Here is an 18,840-nt window from a genome sequence, read left to right as displayed (position 1 = left end):
CACACACACAAAAAAAAAAACCCCCAAAAAAAAAAAAATATCAAGAATTTTTAAAGTTTTCCTTAAGTTTACCAACACTCACGTCTGCAGTCAGTTTTACTGTTAGGTTGACTTAGCAACCCCTTTACCATAAAAAATTTAAGAGGTGAATATTGTCATAAATTCTACATTTGTATGATCAAAATTAATAAATTATAAGGACATATTTTATTTTCACTTGTTTTCCAAGACCACCAGCCATGTCTTCCAATAACCCAATATTTAAGAATTTTTGCATCTCGACCAAATATTTTCGCCAAATACGTTACTGCAAAGCAACACTCTTGTGTTTTCAGAAAAAAATTATTTGCTTTAGTTGCTGCTTTAATGATGCCACTTTGTGGCCAGATTTTAACAGACCAAACTGCAAGTGTCTCAAGGGAAGGGACCATATTATTTTCACATTTATACCTGAAGCATCTGACACCCGACACAGTGCAGAGTACCTGTTACCCACTTAATACTCCTGAAATGGGCAGAGCAAAAGGAAAGCATAGAATTACATTTTTTTAATAACATCTTTATTGGAGTATAATTGCTTTACAATGTTGTGTTAGTTTCTGCTGTATAACAAAGTGAATCAGCTATACATATACATATATCCCCATATCTCCTCCCTCTCGTATCTCCCTCCCAACCTACCTATCCCACCCCTCTAGGTGGTCACAAAGGGCCGAGTTGATCTCCCTGTGCTATGCAGCTGCTTCCCACTAGCTATCTATTTTACATTTGGTAGTGTATGTATGTCCATGCCACTCTCTCGCTTCGTCCCAGCTTTCCCCTCCCCATGCCCTCAAGTCCGTTCTTTACATCTGCGTCTTTATTCCTGTCCTGCCCCAGGTTCTTCAGAACATGTTTTTTTTTATTCCATATATATGTATTAGCATAGGGTATTTGTTTTTCTCTTTCTGACTTACTTCACTTAATTTTTAAAAACTGCACTAAAGCAACAAGAAACAATTTTTTACAAATTAGTTAGCTGTTCATAATAAAGCCTGGTAAGAATTCAGTGAGATGGATCATCTCATACGCTTCAGTGAAAACTGGCAGTATGTTTATACATTCACATACATATATATGTGCACATACATACCTAAGTTCATGCCCTTCCACCCAAGAATTCCAGTTCTAGGAGAGATGTGATTGTGAATATTTGTATGCATCTAGATGGTTATTTCACTGTTATGTATAATAGCAATGTATTGGAAGCACCTAACAATAGAAGAATGGTTGAACTCATTTATCTATATAATGGAATACTATGCAGCTATTATTGTTTTTAGAAGCATAAGAAGCTGCTCTCAATGCAGTCTAAAGAGGAAAAAAAGCAAGACACAAAATTGAATATACAGTGTGCTTCCATACATACAAAAGAAAAAAGACTAGAAGATAATATTCCATCCAGTAAAATATAGTTGAATATCTCTTGATTCAGAGGTTGCATGCATTGCTTCCTTATTTTTATCTTGTAATATTTTCAAGTGTTTTACAATGAGCATAGGAAAAGGGTTTAAAAGAAAGCCTCCTTTGAAGATTCACCATTTCAGAGCTAATACGTTTGGTGTGATGACCCAGGAGTTGGGTCAAGAGTTCTTCCCGTCCAGATGCAGAATCTGGCCAGGAGCTCCACAGAGGATAGCATGACTGTCATTACCATTGACTGTAATGCAAGGTCATATAGGTACTCTCTTTACTCCTTTGTACTGGGGATGGGACTGGGCTATGCTTGTGTCTACCAGTGGCAAGGTCTTGAGAGTGTAATCTCTGTGCTCTGCTTTCCACGCAGCAACCCTGACCTCCGGAGAACTGAGCCCATCGTGGAGAGCCCCTTGCAGAGGACCAGCAGTGGCAGTTCCTCCAGCTCCAGCACCCCTAGCTCCCAGCCCAGCTCCCAAGGAGGCTCTCAACCTGGGTCACAAGCAGGATCCAGCGAACGGACCAGGGTTCGAGGTAACGCTTTCCCCTACCTTTCCAGGACAGCATTCCCTGAAGAGGAGAGCCGTGCACAGGGAACCAGATTACTTCCTGACTTCTAGGACTTCCGGTCCTGGCGTGACCACCACTGTGGGATGCTAAAGAGCCGCTTAACTCCTCTCAGCCTCAGTCTCCTTAGGGGAGTGTACCACCAGTTATATGTGTGACATCAGTGTGGACTAAATGCTTTCTAATTGCAGACACCATTGTTCTCCAGGGAGGTCACAGAATATTGGTCTTACTTGAAAATGTAGTCATCAGTCACCTGCATTTCCATTTCCATTTGATTGATTGGTTAGAGTTTCCCAGACCCCCAAGTATCCTCTTCCCCTTGTGTCAACTGTGTTCAGAATACAAGGTATTTTTCAAAGGGAAAGTTAATAAAGGCTAATGTAGAATAAATGTACACTTGAGAGAAGATATAAAATCTATGACTTAAAAAGTACACTTGACTCTTCTAGTTTTTCCTATTAGAGAGGTAAAAATTAGCCTCTCTGACCATTTAATTCAAGTCATTCTTCATCGCTTAGTTTTCATTAATGAGGAAGCTTGTGAAAAACATTAATGTGTCCGGCTAATTATACATGATAACCTATTGTTTATAGCTAATCAAAATGTACTCTTTCTGCATAACCTTCTTCAGAAGATAATTTGGCCTCCAAGTAATAAAGACCGGGATTTTTTTTTTTTTTTTTTTTTTTTTTTTGCCCGGGTTTTTTTTTTAAGGGCAATTTGGTTTTAAGACCGGGATTTTTTTTTAAGTGCAATTTGGAAAACACTTATAAATTACTCTGCCTCATGAAAATCACCATTCTTTATTCTCTCTTAGCCTCTGCACTAGACACAATTATACTTTACCTCCTAATATTTCTTTCAGTAAACTCAAATGTATGTACATTTTGGAAAGGTCGATGTCAGACATGCAATGCTTGTGTCTGTGAATTGGGATAGGAACTGGCCTGTGGCTGCCCCTATGTGCAGTCTTCTGACATCAGTGGCACCACCCGGAGCTACGTATACTTTTGTTGCCTTGATACAGATATAAAGTTACTTACTTTGGAAAACTGCCATTCCCTTACCTTTTTTCTATTCATAAGCAACTTAATTTGCTCAGTTAGAGCAAATGCTAAAGAAAACCAAACTTAGGTATACCATTTTAATTCTCTGATCTGGTTCAGGTTTAATTCTTATCTTCTTTCCTTTGGCCTTTAGTTTTCCTGGGTTAAAAGCACTCATATCCCTGGCGTATCCCTACCCAGGAAAGACCACTTTGAAAGCAAACAAAAGAATCTCTCCCACCTTAGATTGCTTCTTCTCTACCAATAAGCTCATAAATCGGAGGGATGCTCTTCACTTGTAGCTGTCAGGCAGCCCTCCCCCAGCCCTTGCTCTATAACCTCTATTCTAGGGCACTTCCACTTTGTCACCAACACTCTCCTTCCTGCCCTCACCCTAGACAACTCCCCTTTCCTCCCCCCATTTACAAATCGTTCCTCCAAATAAAACAGGTTTCTATTTTTTTCTACAACGTTCATCAGAAAAACTTATCCTGATGGGTAAGTGGTAAAGGAAGAAATCAAACATAGGATGCTAACTCAGAGGCTGGTTTAGTATAATAATTGGGAATAGGACTTTGAGAAATCATACAGAATCCCAGCTCTGCACATGACTTCAGTGTAACCTTAGGCTAGTTGTGTCATCTCTCTGTGTTCAACTGTCGTACAGGAAAACAGTGCCACGTCATTGGGTTGGAGCAAGGATTCAACGAGACAATTGACATAGAAAGCGTTTAGCACTGAGCCTGACACAGAATTAGTGCTCAGTAAATGGCGGTGCTGGCTAGTTTTTCATATAATTACCAGTGACCTCCAGGTTATAAGACTAAATGCGTATGGCTGATTTTGTTTGCCCAAACATTTACTGATTTTTCACGGATGTGCTTGAGGGTTTGCCTAAGTGAATGAGGTGTCCGCTGAGTCATTTCCAAGGCTGACTCACCACAGAACTCCAGAACTTGAGCCAACACCTTCTGACGGTCATTATCTTTCTTGGCCCTCTGTTTTTTTTTCCTCTAGCCAACAGTAAGTCGGAAGGATCACCTGTGCTCCCCCATGAGCCTTCCAAGGTGAAACCTGAAGAATCCAGGGAAATTACCCGACCTAGTCGACCGGCTGTGAGTGCTTTTCTCTCAAACAGTTTTGAACTCTTTTAGTTTCCCAGAGAACCCGCAGGAAAAAGTGGTTGGGGATGCACTCATGACTATGAAACAAAAAATGTTGAGATTAATAAGAACGGATGCTAGGAGCATCTGGAAGGAAGTCATACCTGATTAGGAAAGAAATGAACAGATCTTGGGTTGCTTATCTACTTTTGGTTATTTTGCCGATCATTAGCTCAATGTTACTGAATAAAACAGGAAGAGAAATAACTCACATTATTCCATAATTTCTACTCAGTAGCTTTAGCGAAAAGATGTTGAAAGTAACAATTAAGAATATGTGGGCACTTCCTGTGGATTTTTCTTGTATATTCTGGCCTTTTCCTATATTATTTTCCACATGAATTAATATTACAATTTTTCTGCTGCATTTCTGCTGCTCTAGGACTGTATTTTCTAGACCAAAACTTGATAAGCATGGTCTGATAGGGGGCTGACAACCTGAAATCTAGCTTCATTGCTGTAACACGTCAGACCCCAAATAGCCTTAAAGGAAGAAAGAAGGGGATGGAGGCTGAAAGTTGGAAATTAATTGGGAATGAGTTATTATATACTTATTTTATTTAAATTTCCCAAGAATCTTTTCTGTGAAATGGATGTGAAGATGTTTTCGTTTACTATTTTTTTACATTTTAAAGTAAGGAAGTACGGTGAGGGTAACAATGAAGGGCATTCACACCATTCTGGGTTGAGGCTCTTCTTGCCCTTTTTGCATTTATCAGTTGTGTACTAACAATTTCCATTCTGTGTCTAACCTGCTGCCTTTCTTCCGGCTGTTCCCCCTCATGTGGATTCTTCTGGATTGGTTTCCTCTTATCTCAGAGCTATAAGAAAGCCATAGATGAGGTTAGTATTACCTTTATGCTTGGTCATGTTTTCACAAGATGTAAATATAAACTGAGGCTGATATTCAGAAAGGTGGCCAATTGGATCACAGATGAAAGCTCGTTCCTTTGGAGTGGTCTGCTGAGAGGAGAGCCCTTTCACAGAAGCCAGCCTGAGCCCCTCAGACACTGTGTATAGCTCCAGAGACCTTCCTTCTAGCCAAAGTGTCACTTTTCCAACGTTCCGGTCTAGCTAAAGATAAGCATCGGTGCTTTGTTACTGGCACAGTTTCTCATCCTAGTATCTTCCAGTAGCAAAGCCTGAGCTTTTAACCTGCACTCGCCAGCCTTGCTAGGGGATGGCAGTTTTACTAACAAAGAAAAGAGACATCATTCTAGGGTCGTCCCCATTTATAGTGTGTGATTTGTGAACAAGGAGTTACCGGGTATTGTTAGATTAATTTGTGGGACATTAACTACAGCATCAGCAGCAACATCAACTTTAGTTAATGAATCCTGGCGAGTTAAGTAACTTGATTTTCTTATCTGTGGTGACATTTTTCCATTAGAAAAATATATGGTTTTGCCAATCTTAAGTAGCTTGCTAAGAAGGATGACTGCCTCACTGCTGTTTGTCAGACCTGCATGAATACAGCATAGTGGAGTTGTTTGGGAAGAGAGAGGCCTTCTGCAAAGAGTCCTAACTGCATGGAATCTGAAGGCCAGCATTATGGCTTTAAGGCTGAGCACTGTTTTTGTGAAATGATATAGAAAAAGCACAGGCTTTGAGAGTGAACGAGCTGCCTTCAAATTCTGGCTCCCCCGATAAATAACTGGAGCGGCCAGTCTCACGAATTCTCTGGGCCAGTTTCATCTGTAAAATGGGGATAAAAACACCTGCCTTTCCTCGCTCACAAGATTGTTTAGGTTCACTCAAGATCATGAGTGCGGGAGCATTTTCTGAAGTGTGAAGTGCTATGTAAAGCCAGGGCCTGAGGCGTGGAGCTATTCTGGTGGAAGAAGCATGTTTCTATGTGTCTGATCTTTACCAAAAAGCATCACTTTTTCAGAATTATGACCGCCTCACCATTCAGAGTGATTTAGAAAGTCATTATCATAGTTAAAGAATTATTGCTCATATAAAAAAAAAAGATTCTACATGTCTACAGTGTGTGGATGGCATTATAGAAAGAAAAAAGGGAAATGTTTTTAATTGCTCTGTGCTACAGCCTTCAGGGATTATCACAAATTTTATCAGTTTCTCCCAAACAGTTCTGGTGCTCAGGCTGCCAATAAAATGGGCGTGTGTGTGCACAAGTCAAGGTTTCCTCTTATGAGTCCAGAAATTAGCTTGGAGGTGGCTGTCATGAGGGAAAGGGCTCTCATGGATTTCATCTGGTTAACCCAGGATATTTTAGGCTTTTAAAAATTGCTTTATTTATTTCAGGATACTCTAGCACACTGGACAGAGATGAGAGGTAGGCAACAGAGGTACAAATAATTGAGGGGGTGTAAGCTGTACACCAAAATCTCTAGAGCCATGGATGACTGGAAAAAGCCCTCCACGTGATTCTTCTAACCCTACCCCTTGAGTATCACTGATCCAAAACACAAGATTCCTTGGTTCTACCTAACCCAGTGGTCCTCAACCAGGGATGAGTATCCCCCCCCCGCAACTCCCCTTCCCTTAGGAGACATTTGGGAAAGTCTGGAGTCAGTTTGGTTGTCACAACTTGGAGGTGGGAAGCGGTGCTGCTGGCATCTTGTGTGTAGAGTGGAGAGATGCTGCTAAACAACCTACAATGCACAGGAAAACAACCTACAATAGAGACTTATCCACCCCAAATGTCAGTAGTGCCACAGTCAAAAAACCTTGAGTTAAATCTCTCTCCCATCTCCATTCCTAGGTTTTAAGATGGCTTCAAATCCACCGTGACTGATACGCCGTTTAGATAACCCGAGTTTGAAATGAGCAGTCTTAAAATGCCAAAAACATATTGCTTGTTATTGCTAATTTAATTATTTGAGTTCCATAAAAGTCAGTCTGGGGGAGTGTCCATGCCTTTGGCATTCCTTCCTATGGAGCATGAGATTGTACAGCGTAGTCTGTGATTATTTAATACAACCCTCCAAAATAAATATTCATTTTACTTTAGCACAATTAAATAGATGTCATGAAGATTAGATACATAAGCAAACACTGGCTTTACCACCACTTTTTTATTGTATGTAGAAATCTGACATTCCAGAGCACATCCATAGACTGGACAGAACTGGAACAAACCTTTTTTCCCTCAGTTGAAGATTCGAAGTCAAGTGACTTCCCCAAGTCATATCTTTAGATTTCCTAAAAAGGAAATGAATTATTTTAATATGTAAAGAAAAAAACAACTTTAAAATCTTTAACTATTATTTTAATAGTTTAAAAAATTGAACTAAAATTTGCATAAACTATATTGTTTTTAAAAAGATACCCAAAAGAGCACCTTTTAAAGCAGAGTATGCATAATTGTCAGATTAAATAAGCCTTTTTGAAAGAAAAATTATATCAAGTTGATTCTAAAAAGTGTTACGTGAAAGAGACCTTTGGGTGAGAGCCCCTTAACTATCTTTACTCTGTAGTCAAAAAGCTTAACATTTTGCCATATTTCTTTTTCAGTTATACATTCTCAAATATTTTTATTGTAAATAGCACTTTTTCCTCTTTTTCATACTTTTTAGCTCCAGGCTTGAGACAGTCAAGCAATAAATTACCACAAAAACTCATTATATGGAGAAGATTGGTATTGTCAGAAAATAAAACATATGAAAATGGATCTGAACGCAATGGTGTCAATTTTAGATCATGTCTCTTTCCTATAACTTTGCTATTCTAAGTTTTTCCAGGGTGGACGGATAAGGAACAAAACTTCAGCTAAACACACAGACTATGGGCAATGGAAGATTAATTTTCTTTGGCTGGGGTATTAGTTTTGAGTTACTCATTATTGGTACCTTGGGATTTTCATATATGTCTCACCTGCCAAGCTGTTACCAATTAAACGTAAAAGGAATTTGCAATTATTTCTAAAGTTTCAGGAAAGATAGCTTTTTAATAACACAGAAACAAAAAAAAAAAAACAAAAAAAACCTCTAATTAAAAGTGAAATTATAAAGTAGGTCAGAGCTTTAAAAGTGTTCCTAAATACAGTGTTTGGAGAAATTTAGGTGATTTTAACAAGTGAGAGTTACTTTAAATCAATGGACTTTGGACCAGCTAAATATTTCTAAATAGTTTTGATTTTTTAAAATCTTCTTTGTCTTGCTTTGAAATGTCAGTGATAAGGAAAACCAACCCATGGGGAAAATGTATTATGAATTTAAATAAATCATAGTTAATATTATTATATTTTACTCAGAATTACTGACATTAGAAATAAACTCTCTTAACCATATTCTCTCTTTAAATTATAATAAAAAATTTTTTAATGACAAGTAACATTTTAGATGCTAGTTGTATTCTTTGATGAGACATACATGGTCCTAACATAGAGAAGGAAAAATACAAAATAAATTTATCTAATTTTTTAATTATTTTATTGGTTTGGAGGATTATAATGTCCTTTTCCATTAATTGCTTTAACAAATATCTAAACTGTATTTTCCCAATGTGCTCAAGTGTAGCATACCCTTCACTTTCTCGACAATTTGATAAAGATAAACATTGGCAATTGTCAAGAGGAAATAAGAAGTAAAAAGCTGAAATCTGAGCATTAGCTTTTCTTATTTTGGCCCATCACCAAAGAAACTGGAAATAAATTTGCCTAAAATTCTGTGTGGTAATTTTCCTCTTCATTCATGGTGTACATTATATTTAAACAGTTTGAGTCTTTTTAATACAATATTATTTTCACTTTCATGGATGGGATAACTATATCCACTGAGATTGAGGCCATGTAGTGTGTGCATGTGTGTAAAAGCCCAGCAAGCGTGTTTGGGTGGAAAATGCACAATTTGAATTTTCAAAAGCTTCCCCTTTCCAAGGGCTTCAATTCAAATGACTACAGAACAAATGTAAAAGTTGTCATTGCTGTCCCTTTGACTTTTATGAAATTAGAAAGAAATGAATCCTTCACTTAACACCTTGAACTTTCTAAATTGCTAGACCAAATAAAAAACCCGAGGCATTTTCTGTCCTTAGTCTTAACCAATACATTAATGCCTCACATATAGGCACCAGTAAAGAAACGGGATGATCTGTTGTCTTCTCAGAATAAAATTATATTTATAATTTAATTACACACATTTATCACAACTTTTCTTCTAACCTATCAGGATAGATTATCAGATGTCATTTAGATCACCTGTATCGCTCTAGCCTTACATCAGGTGAATTGGGCAGATACATTTCTGGATTGAAATAAAGAGAGAATATGGCCATGAGAAAACTGTGGGATTTAGTATCTTCAAATGAGTTTCTTTCTCCCTAATCCCCTGTCTCTCACTGAATGCTCTGATTCCCACATGGGTCACTAATATAGGGAGAAATGGTAAGACTGATGTCAAATTGCTTTTTCTTCACTTGCATGCTGTGTGCCAAGGGCAGTTTAACCCATGTAAATGAGAGCGGCCGTGCTTTAGCAGAACTGCTTCCCTCTGCATTGCTCTGAAAGCATGTACAATAAAAGGTAGTCAGATCTTCAGCACACCGCCTGCCATGTGCCTGGTGGTTAAATACCACCTCATCACATCCATAAGGCTAAAGGTTTCATCATACTCATGGAAAACTGAAAATTTACCTCTTCCTTTTGGTGTTTGCACATTCATTTCAGTATATTCTCCGCCAGGGTTTCTGCCAGGTGACGCAATATAAGACAAAAGAAAATGAAACACCTACCGTTCTGGAAGAGAACTCTTTTTTTGTTTTTGTTTGTTTTGTTTTCTTGTTGTTCCTCTTGATTAACTCAGCTCTGTGGCTCTAAATTTCAGTGGCACTGGGCTTCGGGGTGGGCCATTATTTGATGTGGTGCCTCGGCTGTCCAGGGAATGATGACACACCAAATGAGTCATTGTAGCAGCTGGAACCTTGGGAATTGCTCTGTTCTGTGACTGATGCTAGATTTTGGTACAGTAGCAATCATAAGAGGAGAAAGTCCATGACTATGGCTTGGGCAGGAGTCTCAAAATACTGGGGAATAATTTCTGATCCTGTGGGTAATTAACTATGAGGGTGAGTGACCAACTTCACCTTCCCAAAATAAAATGTGAACCCAGTGTTTGTATATATGTGTACACACAGTGCACATACACATACATACACATGCAGATTCAGAACCGAACAGTCTCAGTCTAGCAATTGGTTGTGAACAAAGTTTAAATTTATTTCATCTTTCTTTTCTAGTTTCTCCGCGCTACAAACATCGTTTTCTTGGTTTCATGCAGTAACTATGTTTGTGACAGTTCTATAGAGAGCTTTTTTTTCTTGTTTATTTCTTGTTGCTTGAGCCGGAGACTTGCTGAGAGACGTCCCTTCGGTCGTTCTATAATTCATATACGCTGGACACGCTTTTCTCTTGTAGGATCTGACGGCATTAGCCAAAGAATTAAGAGAACTCCGGATTGAAGAAACAAACCGCCCACTGAAGAAAGTGACGGATTACTCCTCCTCGAGTGAGGAGTCGGAAAGCAGTGATGAAGAGGAGGAAGATGGAGAGAGCGAGACCCAGGACGGGACGGTGGCTGTCAGCGACATACCCAGACTGATGTAAGAGACCTGCGTTTTACAATATTGCTTCTGTTTTTTGTTTGTTTGTTTGTTTTTGCAGTACGCGGGCCTCTCACTGTTGTGGCCTCTCCCGTTGCGGAGCACAGGCTCCGGGCGCGCAGGCTCAGCGGCCATGGCTCACGGGCCCAGCCGCTCCGCGGCATGTGAGGTCTTCCCGGACCGGGCCACGAACCCGTGTCCCCTGTATCGGCAGGTGGACTCTCAACCACTGCGCCACCAGGGAAGCCCTGTTTCTGTTTTTTTATGTTTTGGTTTTTTGGCCCCGAGGCCTGTGGGATCTTAACTGACCAGGGTTCGAACCCACACCCCCTGCTTTGGAAGGCAAAGTCTTAACCCCTGGACCACCAGGGAGGTCCCTCCCGGGACCTGCTTCATCACTGTAGGCCAGGAGAGGTTAGGTCTCCAAGACAAAAGGACAGGAAATATGAATTAAATATAAGATCATTTATGAGTCTCGGGCAAAGTTGACTTTGGGGATTCACGTTTTTATTAGAGCATAGTTCTATATTCACCCCTCTCCCTAGACACAGTTACTTAGAATATGTAGCATTTCTAGGACTGCATATGCTTTGTCTAAGCTGTTGTGGCCTTCACCATCCCTTGGGTGATGCTTTCTTGGTTCCTGTCATCTCTGGGCAAGTGATACTGACAGCCACACCCTAGAACTAAAGAGCAAAATTATAGGCAATGGCATTTAGGGGTTAAAACTGACAACATGAGACATATATTTCACTGTCACCACCACCACTAAGGTGGAATGCAGGAGGCAGCATGGGTTAGCATCCCAGCAAAACAATCAGGAGTGGAACAAACCTGCAGAGAAACTTCTGAGTGTTTGACTTAAATACACCCCTGATTTTCTACTTCATCTTCTCCATTGTCTCGTTTATGTGATCCTCTTTGCTGCAGCCTGTGACTGCACCACGTACAGTCTTCTTTTTTAGGTATTTATAGCTACCTAGCTTTCCCTTAGTATTTACAGCCTTTACTTCTCTTTTTTTTTCCCTTTTTCTCATCAGACTGGATCCTAGAAAAGACCCTCTCCTCTTCCCCTATTACTTCCCCAATTCAAACAAACATATTCATACAATCACACTCACATACATCTCTCATTTCCTCTCCCAAATAAACACAAGGTGCCCAGCCCTGGTTTGCCATAACTTTGATAAAGAGCAATGCTAACTTTTCCATCTTCACTCCTCCTTCATTTCCATTTCTTTGACTCAGCTACCACTGTCGGTCATCACACCACATTTACTCCCTATAGAGAAGATGTCATTTCAGGCCACAGATTACAGTCCTGTCCAGCAGAGGTTGGCGAGACGGCCTCCCAGTCTGCAGGAAATGTCATCCATTGATTAACGATTGTTACATACAAGCAATTCTGAGAGACAAGTCCAATTATCATAGCTGAAAATCCATACTTGTTATTTTACTGCTGATTACCCAGTTATTGACAACCACAAATATGCTAAAATATGACATTTGGAAACAAATTGCATTAAATTGCTTTTTTAACAGCAAATAAAGTTGTTCTAGAGGCAAAATCACTAATCCAGAACATTGCCACAAAATATGCTGGTCCTTTCAGTTTTTGTCTTAACTCAGCATTGGTTCATTCTTCTAACAGATGTTTTGAATTCCCTTTAAGCACTGAGCATACAGCTATGAGGGTGGATTGTGAATTTAAAAGATTGGTAAGACTTCTTCTGTGTGCTAGACCCCATACTGAGGGCTTTGAGACATTCAAGAAGTGCGGACATGAATTCTGCCTTCCAAAAGTTTACATTCTAGTTGGAGAGAGACAAAATTATACATGGAGAAGTTCAGAGTAATATAAATAGTTGGAAGAATAACCAATAGCCTTGGAAGAGATGTTAAATCGCATTTGGTTTTTAAGCCTCCTGTCATATTTTGTAAGACTCTTAGTGGTATTTACCCTCGTATCTCTAAAGGCAAGTCCATCTCTTCCCCCACCTTTCTAAAATGGCCTAAATATACCATGCTGTGCTGCACTTTCTCTGCTGTCTGGCACTCTCTTGTTCCTTTAGAAATCACCTATCACGGCCCAGCCCGTACAGGCAGAGCCCATCCCTTCCTCTGTGCTGCATGGTGTCTCCTGTGCATTCCTGCCATTTCATGGAGTACCTTGAATCAGGTTATTTATTACATGTTGTCTCCCTCTCTGGGCTGTGAGATCCTTGAGGGTGAGGATTGAGCCTTATTTACTCTCTACTCTTAACACCTTGCCTGGTGTCTGGAATAGAGCTGGTCTTCAGTGACTTTGATTTACACTTAACTGCACTGCACTGAAATTGCAAATCCTGGCTTCAAAGTGTTTATAGCCTAATCCAGAGGAAAGACGTGTACACAAATAACTGTCATCAAGGTAAAAAGGAACACAGAGTGATGTTAGAATCCCAGGTTGGGGGAGTTGAAGTAAAGGCACAGAAGGTTAAGTCTGGTGGGAATATAGATGGTATGAGGGGGGGAAAGTCTGGACTAGTGAAACCAGACTGGGATCATGTAGCCAGTGGGGAACCGTCGAAGGTCTCCTGAGCTGGGGAGTGACATGATTGGTGCCACGTTTGAGAGAAATCATTTCATCAAAGTGATTTGGAAAGAGAACAGGCTAGATACTGGTAAAGGCATTCAGAGGATCTATTACTGTAATCCCAAGAAGTCATAAACGGGCTCTCATTGAGTACTTATAGTGGAGGCAAAACTTGACGTGGCTCTTGATGAATTGCTAAATTTTAAACAGATTAACATGACTGTCCATTAAAGAACATTTAAAATATGTAATTGTATATGAAACATACTCAGAGAAGAAACGGGATACAGATGTGTGTATGTGTATGTGTGTGTTTATTCCAATTTGCCAAATATATGCACTTTTGTGAATATAAAATATTGGGTTGGCCCAAAAGTTCGTTTGGGTTTTTCCATAAGAGCTTACGGAAAGACCCAAACGAACTTTTGGGCCAACCCAACATATACAGTCTGTTCTGCTACAGCATGAGAAAGTTCATACTATTAAAAAATCCGTTGTTTCTTTAGGAATAAGACATTTCGGAGTTAGACTCCTTCTTACATACATTCTTATCATCTTTATTGTCTACTGTTAAGGTAAACCGTCACATTTTGTGCTGTATTTTTTAAAGCAAAAAATTACTATATTATATTAATCATATAAATATATTGCAACACAGTTCACTATCACGAAGTCTATACAAAAGAGCTTTTTAGAAATAGAGCACAGCCGTTCCGACAAGCAGCTGGAGATCCTGATGTGCAAAACAACAGCTTCTTCTATGTACAGTGTTGGCTTCATATTAATGGTATGAGGTTTAACCTATAAGAGTGCACATAACTAAGATTGTATTCCGTAACTAACCAACTGCACTATTTCCCAGTGCCTCATGCATAGAAAAATAATGAGTGAGGGGGAATTATAATAGTGGTTACCTGTGGATTATACAAATCAAAAGGATTTTATTTTATGTATAGCCCCAATTTTATGTTAAGCATGCACTATTTTTATAATCAGGGAAAACATTAAAGCTTTATAGAATAGGAGGGAGGGAACGAAAGGCACGTAAGCTGATTTGCATCAGCGCAAGCAAGCTGAAGAGGCAGCCTTCAGTATCAGTCTCTTCCCTCAGGTGCCAGCACATGCTTCGGATCAGTACATATGAGGCGTGGTCTTCATCATTAGGACCACCTATTGCTATTGCAGTCCCTGAGTTTTGCACAGTCTCATAAAATGCAGTCTGGACATTGAAAGCCACATGTCCCCTCTTTCCCAGTCTCACTAGAGAGCCATGGTTCTGGCCCCGTTCACCAGCCAGGCTATCGTCGTGCCCACGCCGCCTCTTGCCTGCCGTCCTCTCAGCCGTCCTGTCCGTTGGTTCAGTCTTTGGTCTGAGTCGTGCTGTAGAAGTGTGTCTGTGGTCGTGCTGTATCCCTAGTGCTCTACAACTCTTTTCATTCCTAGGCCCCATGACTGTCACAGCATATGCTCCAGCCGAACTGACCTTCTCATTATTCTTTCCGAATGCCTTGCACTTTTCCAATGTTGTCTTTTCTTGGAATGACCTCCTCTCCCTCCGTCCCACATTCTCGCTTACATCTGCCGTGCATTTGAGTATTTGCGTTGTTTCTTATGCTCTTCCAGATGCTAATCTCTGTAGTTTCAGGAACCGTGTCTTCTTCAGCTTTTATATCCACTACCCAGTGCCAAACCAAGGGCCTTTCATGTAGCAGGTGTTCGATAAATGTATATTGAATTGAATTAAATCAATACCTGCAGGAACACTTTGACAAATCCAATTAGAGATTATTGTTCTAAACATGTGACCTAATTACAGTAAATTTTCTATAGTTTTCTTTCTAATTAGTTGATGTGTTTTGTTTTTCACAGTCTTTATAGAAATTCAGACAACTGATTCTTCCTACCCAGACTCTATATCAGAAAAATAATTTTTAGAACAAAGGATTATTTTAACTATAAAATGTTATAGTTGTTTTAGCCTTAGCGTTTTTAAACCATTGCCTTTTAAAATTATTATTAATAAACTGTATTCTTTAGAACAGTTTTAGAGTTATAGAAAAATTGAGCAGATAGTATAGAGTTCCCATGTTACTCCCTCCACCGACTCCCACCCCCTTACCCCTCCCCCGCAGTTTTCCCTGTTAGTAACACTGTACAAAGGTTATATAGAGTGAAGCAGAATCCTGGGGACCAGTAGCATTTAAGAGGAGCTTATGAAGAAAACAGAGAACAAAGGGATAAAAGGAAAACCAGGGGAAAGTTGTCTCAAAATCCAGAGGAGTACAGAAGAATGGGGCAGAGTGATCTGTCATACCAGGCACAGGCAAGAGACCAAACACCATGTCAAAGAGCAATCATTGAAACTGAGAGCTTAGAAATGACTTAGGGGGTTTCCGTAAGGTGCTTGAAGTCAAGTATGAGAAGTAGTCATGTGGGGAGTGAACCAGAGTGTGTTAAGGAATAAACTGGAGAACTTTGCAAGGAGAATTTTAAGGAAAGAGCAATGTAAGTGTGGGTAGTAAATACAGAATTAGGGTCAAGAGAGATGTTTTAATGAAATGGGAGGCAGGAGAGACCTTATCTTGTTTATTGATTGGAAGAAGGAGACAGTAAAGAGAGAAGGATTGTGAAAACACAGGAAGGAGAAGGAGAGGAATAACTTCGAACTGACATTGGTCCTCTGCTCTTCTATTTAAGCCTTCTTACTGAGTTAGAAATACTGCATTGCTAAACTAATTTTTTTGTCTTTTGCCAATCACTTTATGTACCTTATTAGTCTCTCAACCTCCATTAGATTATAATCCTCTGGAAGTTTAGGGTTATGTCTTATTTTTCAGATATTTATTCTAGCGTCTGGTACACTGTATATCACATAACGAACTTTTAACCAGTAAATGAATGAATGAATGCACGAAAGAATTTCTAAGGGGTTGATGAAGATTGACGTGGCAGAGTTGGGAGCTTGGAGCCATAAAAGAAACATACAGAGGCAGAGGATGAAAGAACAACCACGGGAGTAAGAAGGACAGAAGGAAGAGATCAACAACAACAGACACAGCAAGATGTCTCCTTTTACGATTTAAAAATGTTCTGCAGTCTCTGAAACATGAACTGTGGGCTGCAGTTTGCCTTTTAAAAGAAATGTGTAGAGGAGTACTTCGGAGCACGCAGAAATTTAGGGAATTTTCCATCATCAAAAGCCATTACCTTATATCAGACGACATGGTAGCAGAAAAATTAGTGGTGTGAGCAGTACACAGGGACACGAGGTACACAGAATGAGCAGGTATATACAGAAGATTCACAATACAACAGACAAATCCTGCACAATAGAACAACCTTAAAGTAAGAGGAATTGCTCACTATTTTAGAAGAAAATTGACAAAGGAAGGAATATAGATTATCATCTTTTAGTCAATCTATGTGGAATATTACTAGTAGAAATAATGTAGAATAAAACTCAAAACAGCCCAAAATGATCACCATAAAAATTTATCATAAATGAAGCAGTTCTGGCTCATAAAATTGAAAGTATAAAATTGACTCAGGAAAAAAATAGTCTCAGAAAAATATTCAGCGAAATGTAAAACTGGCAGTGATTAACACTAACACCATTGATTAAAAATTGACAGTGAATCAAATCTTAATAAAATTTACACCTTTAAAATTGGATCTGGTAGAAGTAGTGAACACAGAGCCTTTGAAAGATGATATGGACAGAAAAGCTGACTGGTGTATGAAATGTTTGCTATAACATTCACATAGAAAAGGATTGGAACCAGTGATGGTAATTTTAGCAAAATTATGATGAAAATGCAAAAATTGGGGAAGAATTTAACTGAGATATATAGAAAATTAATTAAGGAATTGTCGGATTGGAAAGAGCTCTAGGAAATACCTTTTTCATGAAAATTCATCCATGTGGAGATATTTCTGATTTAAATGTTTGGACAGAATCAGAACACCACACTATAAAACTCTTAGAGGAAAATATAGGGAGAAGACTTGGTGGTGGGATGAATCGGGAGATTGGGATTGACATGTATACACTCATATGTGTAAAATAGATAACTAATAAGAACCTGCTGTATAAAATAATAAATAAAATTTTTAAAAAAAGAAGCAGAACACCATTGGGGTAAAAACAGATGTGGAGCCAAAATATCTTTAATCTTTGAACTCAGGTGAGACTCTGAAAGAGAACTTGATTGTACAGTATTAGCCTGGTGGCAGCCACCAGGTCCATCTAGCCTCTGACACTGGCAAAGAATGCCTGAGTGATTAAGGAAAGTGCCTCCTGTCCAAGGAGACTTTGGCTCTTGATAAATGCTTCATTTACTGATTTATTTGTTTTACAGCATCTTACCTTAAACAAGAACTTACGGCAACTAAAAATAAACTGCATACAAGATAAAACAAATTTTCAAATAAATGAGTGAAGAAATCAGAGTTTTGAGAATTATTCTGATTTGCCAATCTAGCAATACACCAGGAATTCATTACAGCAATTTCTTTTTCCGTGTCACTTAAACACTCTTTAATAGCTCCTTTCTGGCAGTGAAATACTGAAAATGCTTCTTTGGAGCTTCTTCCCAAACACATCAGGTCTAACCTGTACTTAAATGTATTCAATCCACTGCTCTAGTTTAGTAATTTCAAAGTAAGTGTCTTCCTGTACATTTTTTTGTCTGGATTCACCTCTTCATATTTTTGCCTCTCCATTTTGGATAAAACTCCTTGACAGGTGTCCTCTGTCCCAGAGATGTCATAAGACTGGTGTGTTTCTTGTTTCTTAGATTGAATATTCCATCAAGTCCTTGGACTTTGATAGGATCCAAGAAACCGAAGATGCCTTTTTTTTTTCCTACTTTTTAAAAAAATTTATTTGTTTATTTATTTTAACATCTTTATTGGAGTATAATTGCCTTACAATGTTGTGTTAGTTTCTGCTGTATAACAAAGTGAATCAGCTATATGTATACATATATCCCCATATCCCCTCCCTCTTGCATCTCCCTCCCACCCTCCCTATCCCACCCCTCTAGGTGGTCACAAAGCACGGAACTGATCTCCCTATGCTATGCAGCTGCTATCCCACTAGCTATCTATTTTACATTTGGTAGCGTATATATGTCCATGCCACTCTCTCACTCTGTCCCAGCTTACCCTTCCCCCTCCCCGTGTCCTCAAGTCCATTCTCTACACCTGCATCTTTCTTCCAGTCCTGCCCCTAGGTTCTTCATAACCATTTTTTTTTTTAGATGCCATATATATGTGTTAGCATGTGGTATTTGTTTTTGTTTTTGTTTTTGTTTTCTGGTACGCAGGCCTCTCACTGTTGTGGCCTTACCCGTTGCGGAGCACAGGCTCCGGACGCGCAGGCTCAGCGGCCATGGCTCACGGGCCCAGCCGCTCCGCGGCATGTGGGATCTTCCCGGACCGGGGCACGAACCCGTGTCCCCTGCAT

At 39.4% G+C, this 18,840-nt stretch overlaps 1 protein-coding gene across 4 annotated transcripts in view; it reads left to right on the top strand.

The window, feature by feature from the left end:
• The window catches only part of TNIK (TRAF2 and NCK interacting kinase), a 408,265-nt gene that overhangs the window by 361,669 nt on the left and 27,756 nt on the right, over positions 1 to 18,840 (top strand). For 2 of the 4 annotated variants that reach the window (XM_024733809.1, XM_024733807.1), the window contains 4 exons: positions 1,826 to 1,989; positions 4,089 to 4,186; positions 5,054 to 5,077; positions 10,614 to 10,798. In XM_024733809.1, the coding sequence (XP_024589577.1) occupies positions 1,826 to 1,989; positions 4,089 to 4,186; positions 5,054 to 5,077; positions 10,614 to 10,798 (471 nt within the window). The remainder of the gene's footprint in view (positions 1 to 1,825; positions 1,990 to 4,088; positions 4,187 to 5,053; positions 5,078 to 10,613; positions 10,799 to 18,840) is intronic. The other 2 variants (XM_024733810.1, XM_024733808.1) reach the window with 1 other exon arrangement.

The sequence above is a fragment of the Neophocaena asiaeorientalis genome, unplaced genomic scaffold, assembly GCF_003031525.2.
Source record: "Neophocaena asiaeorientalis asiaeorientalis breed wild unplaced genomic scaffold, Neophocaena_asiaeorientalis_V1.1 scaffold280, whole genome shotgun sequence".
NCBI lineage: Eukaryota > Metazoa > Chordata > Mammalia > Artiodactyla > Phocoenidae > Neophocaena > Neophocaena asiaeorientalis.
Note: the sequence above shows the minus strand (reverse complement) of the source record. Positions and strands in the feature narration are given on the sequence as shown.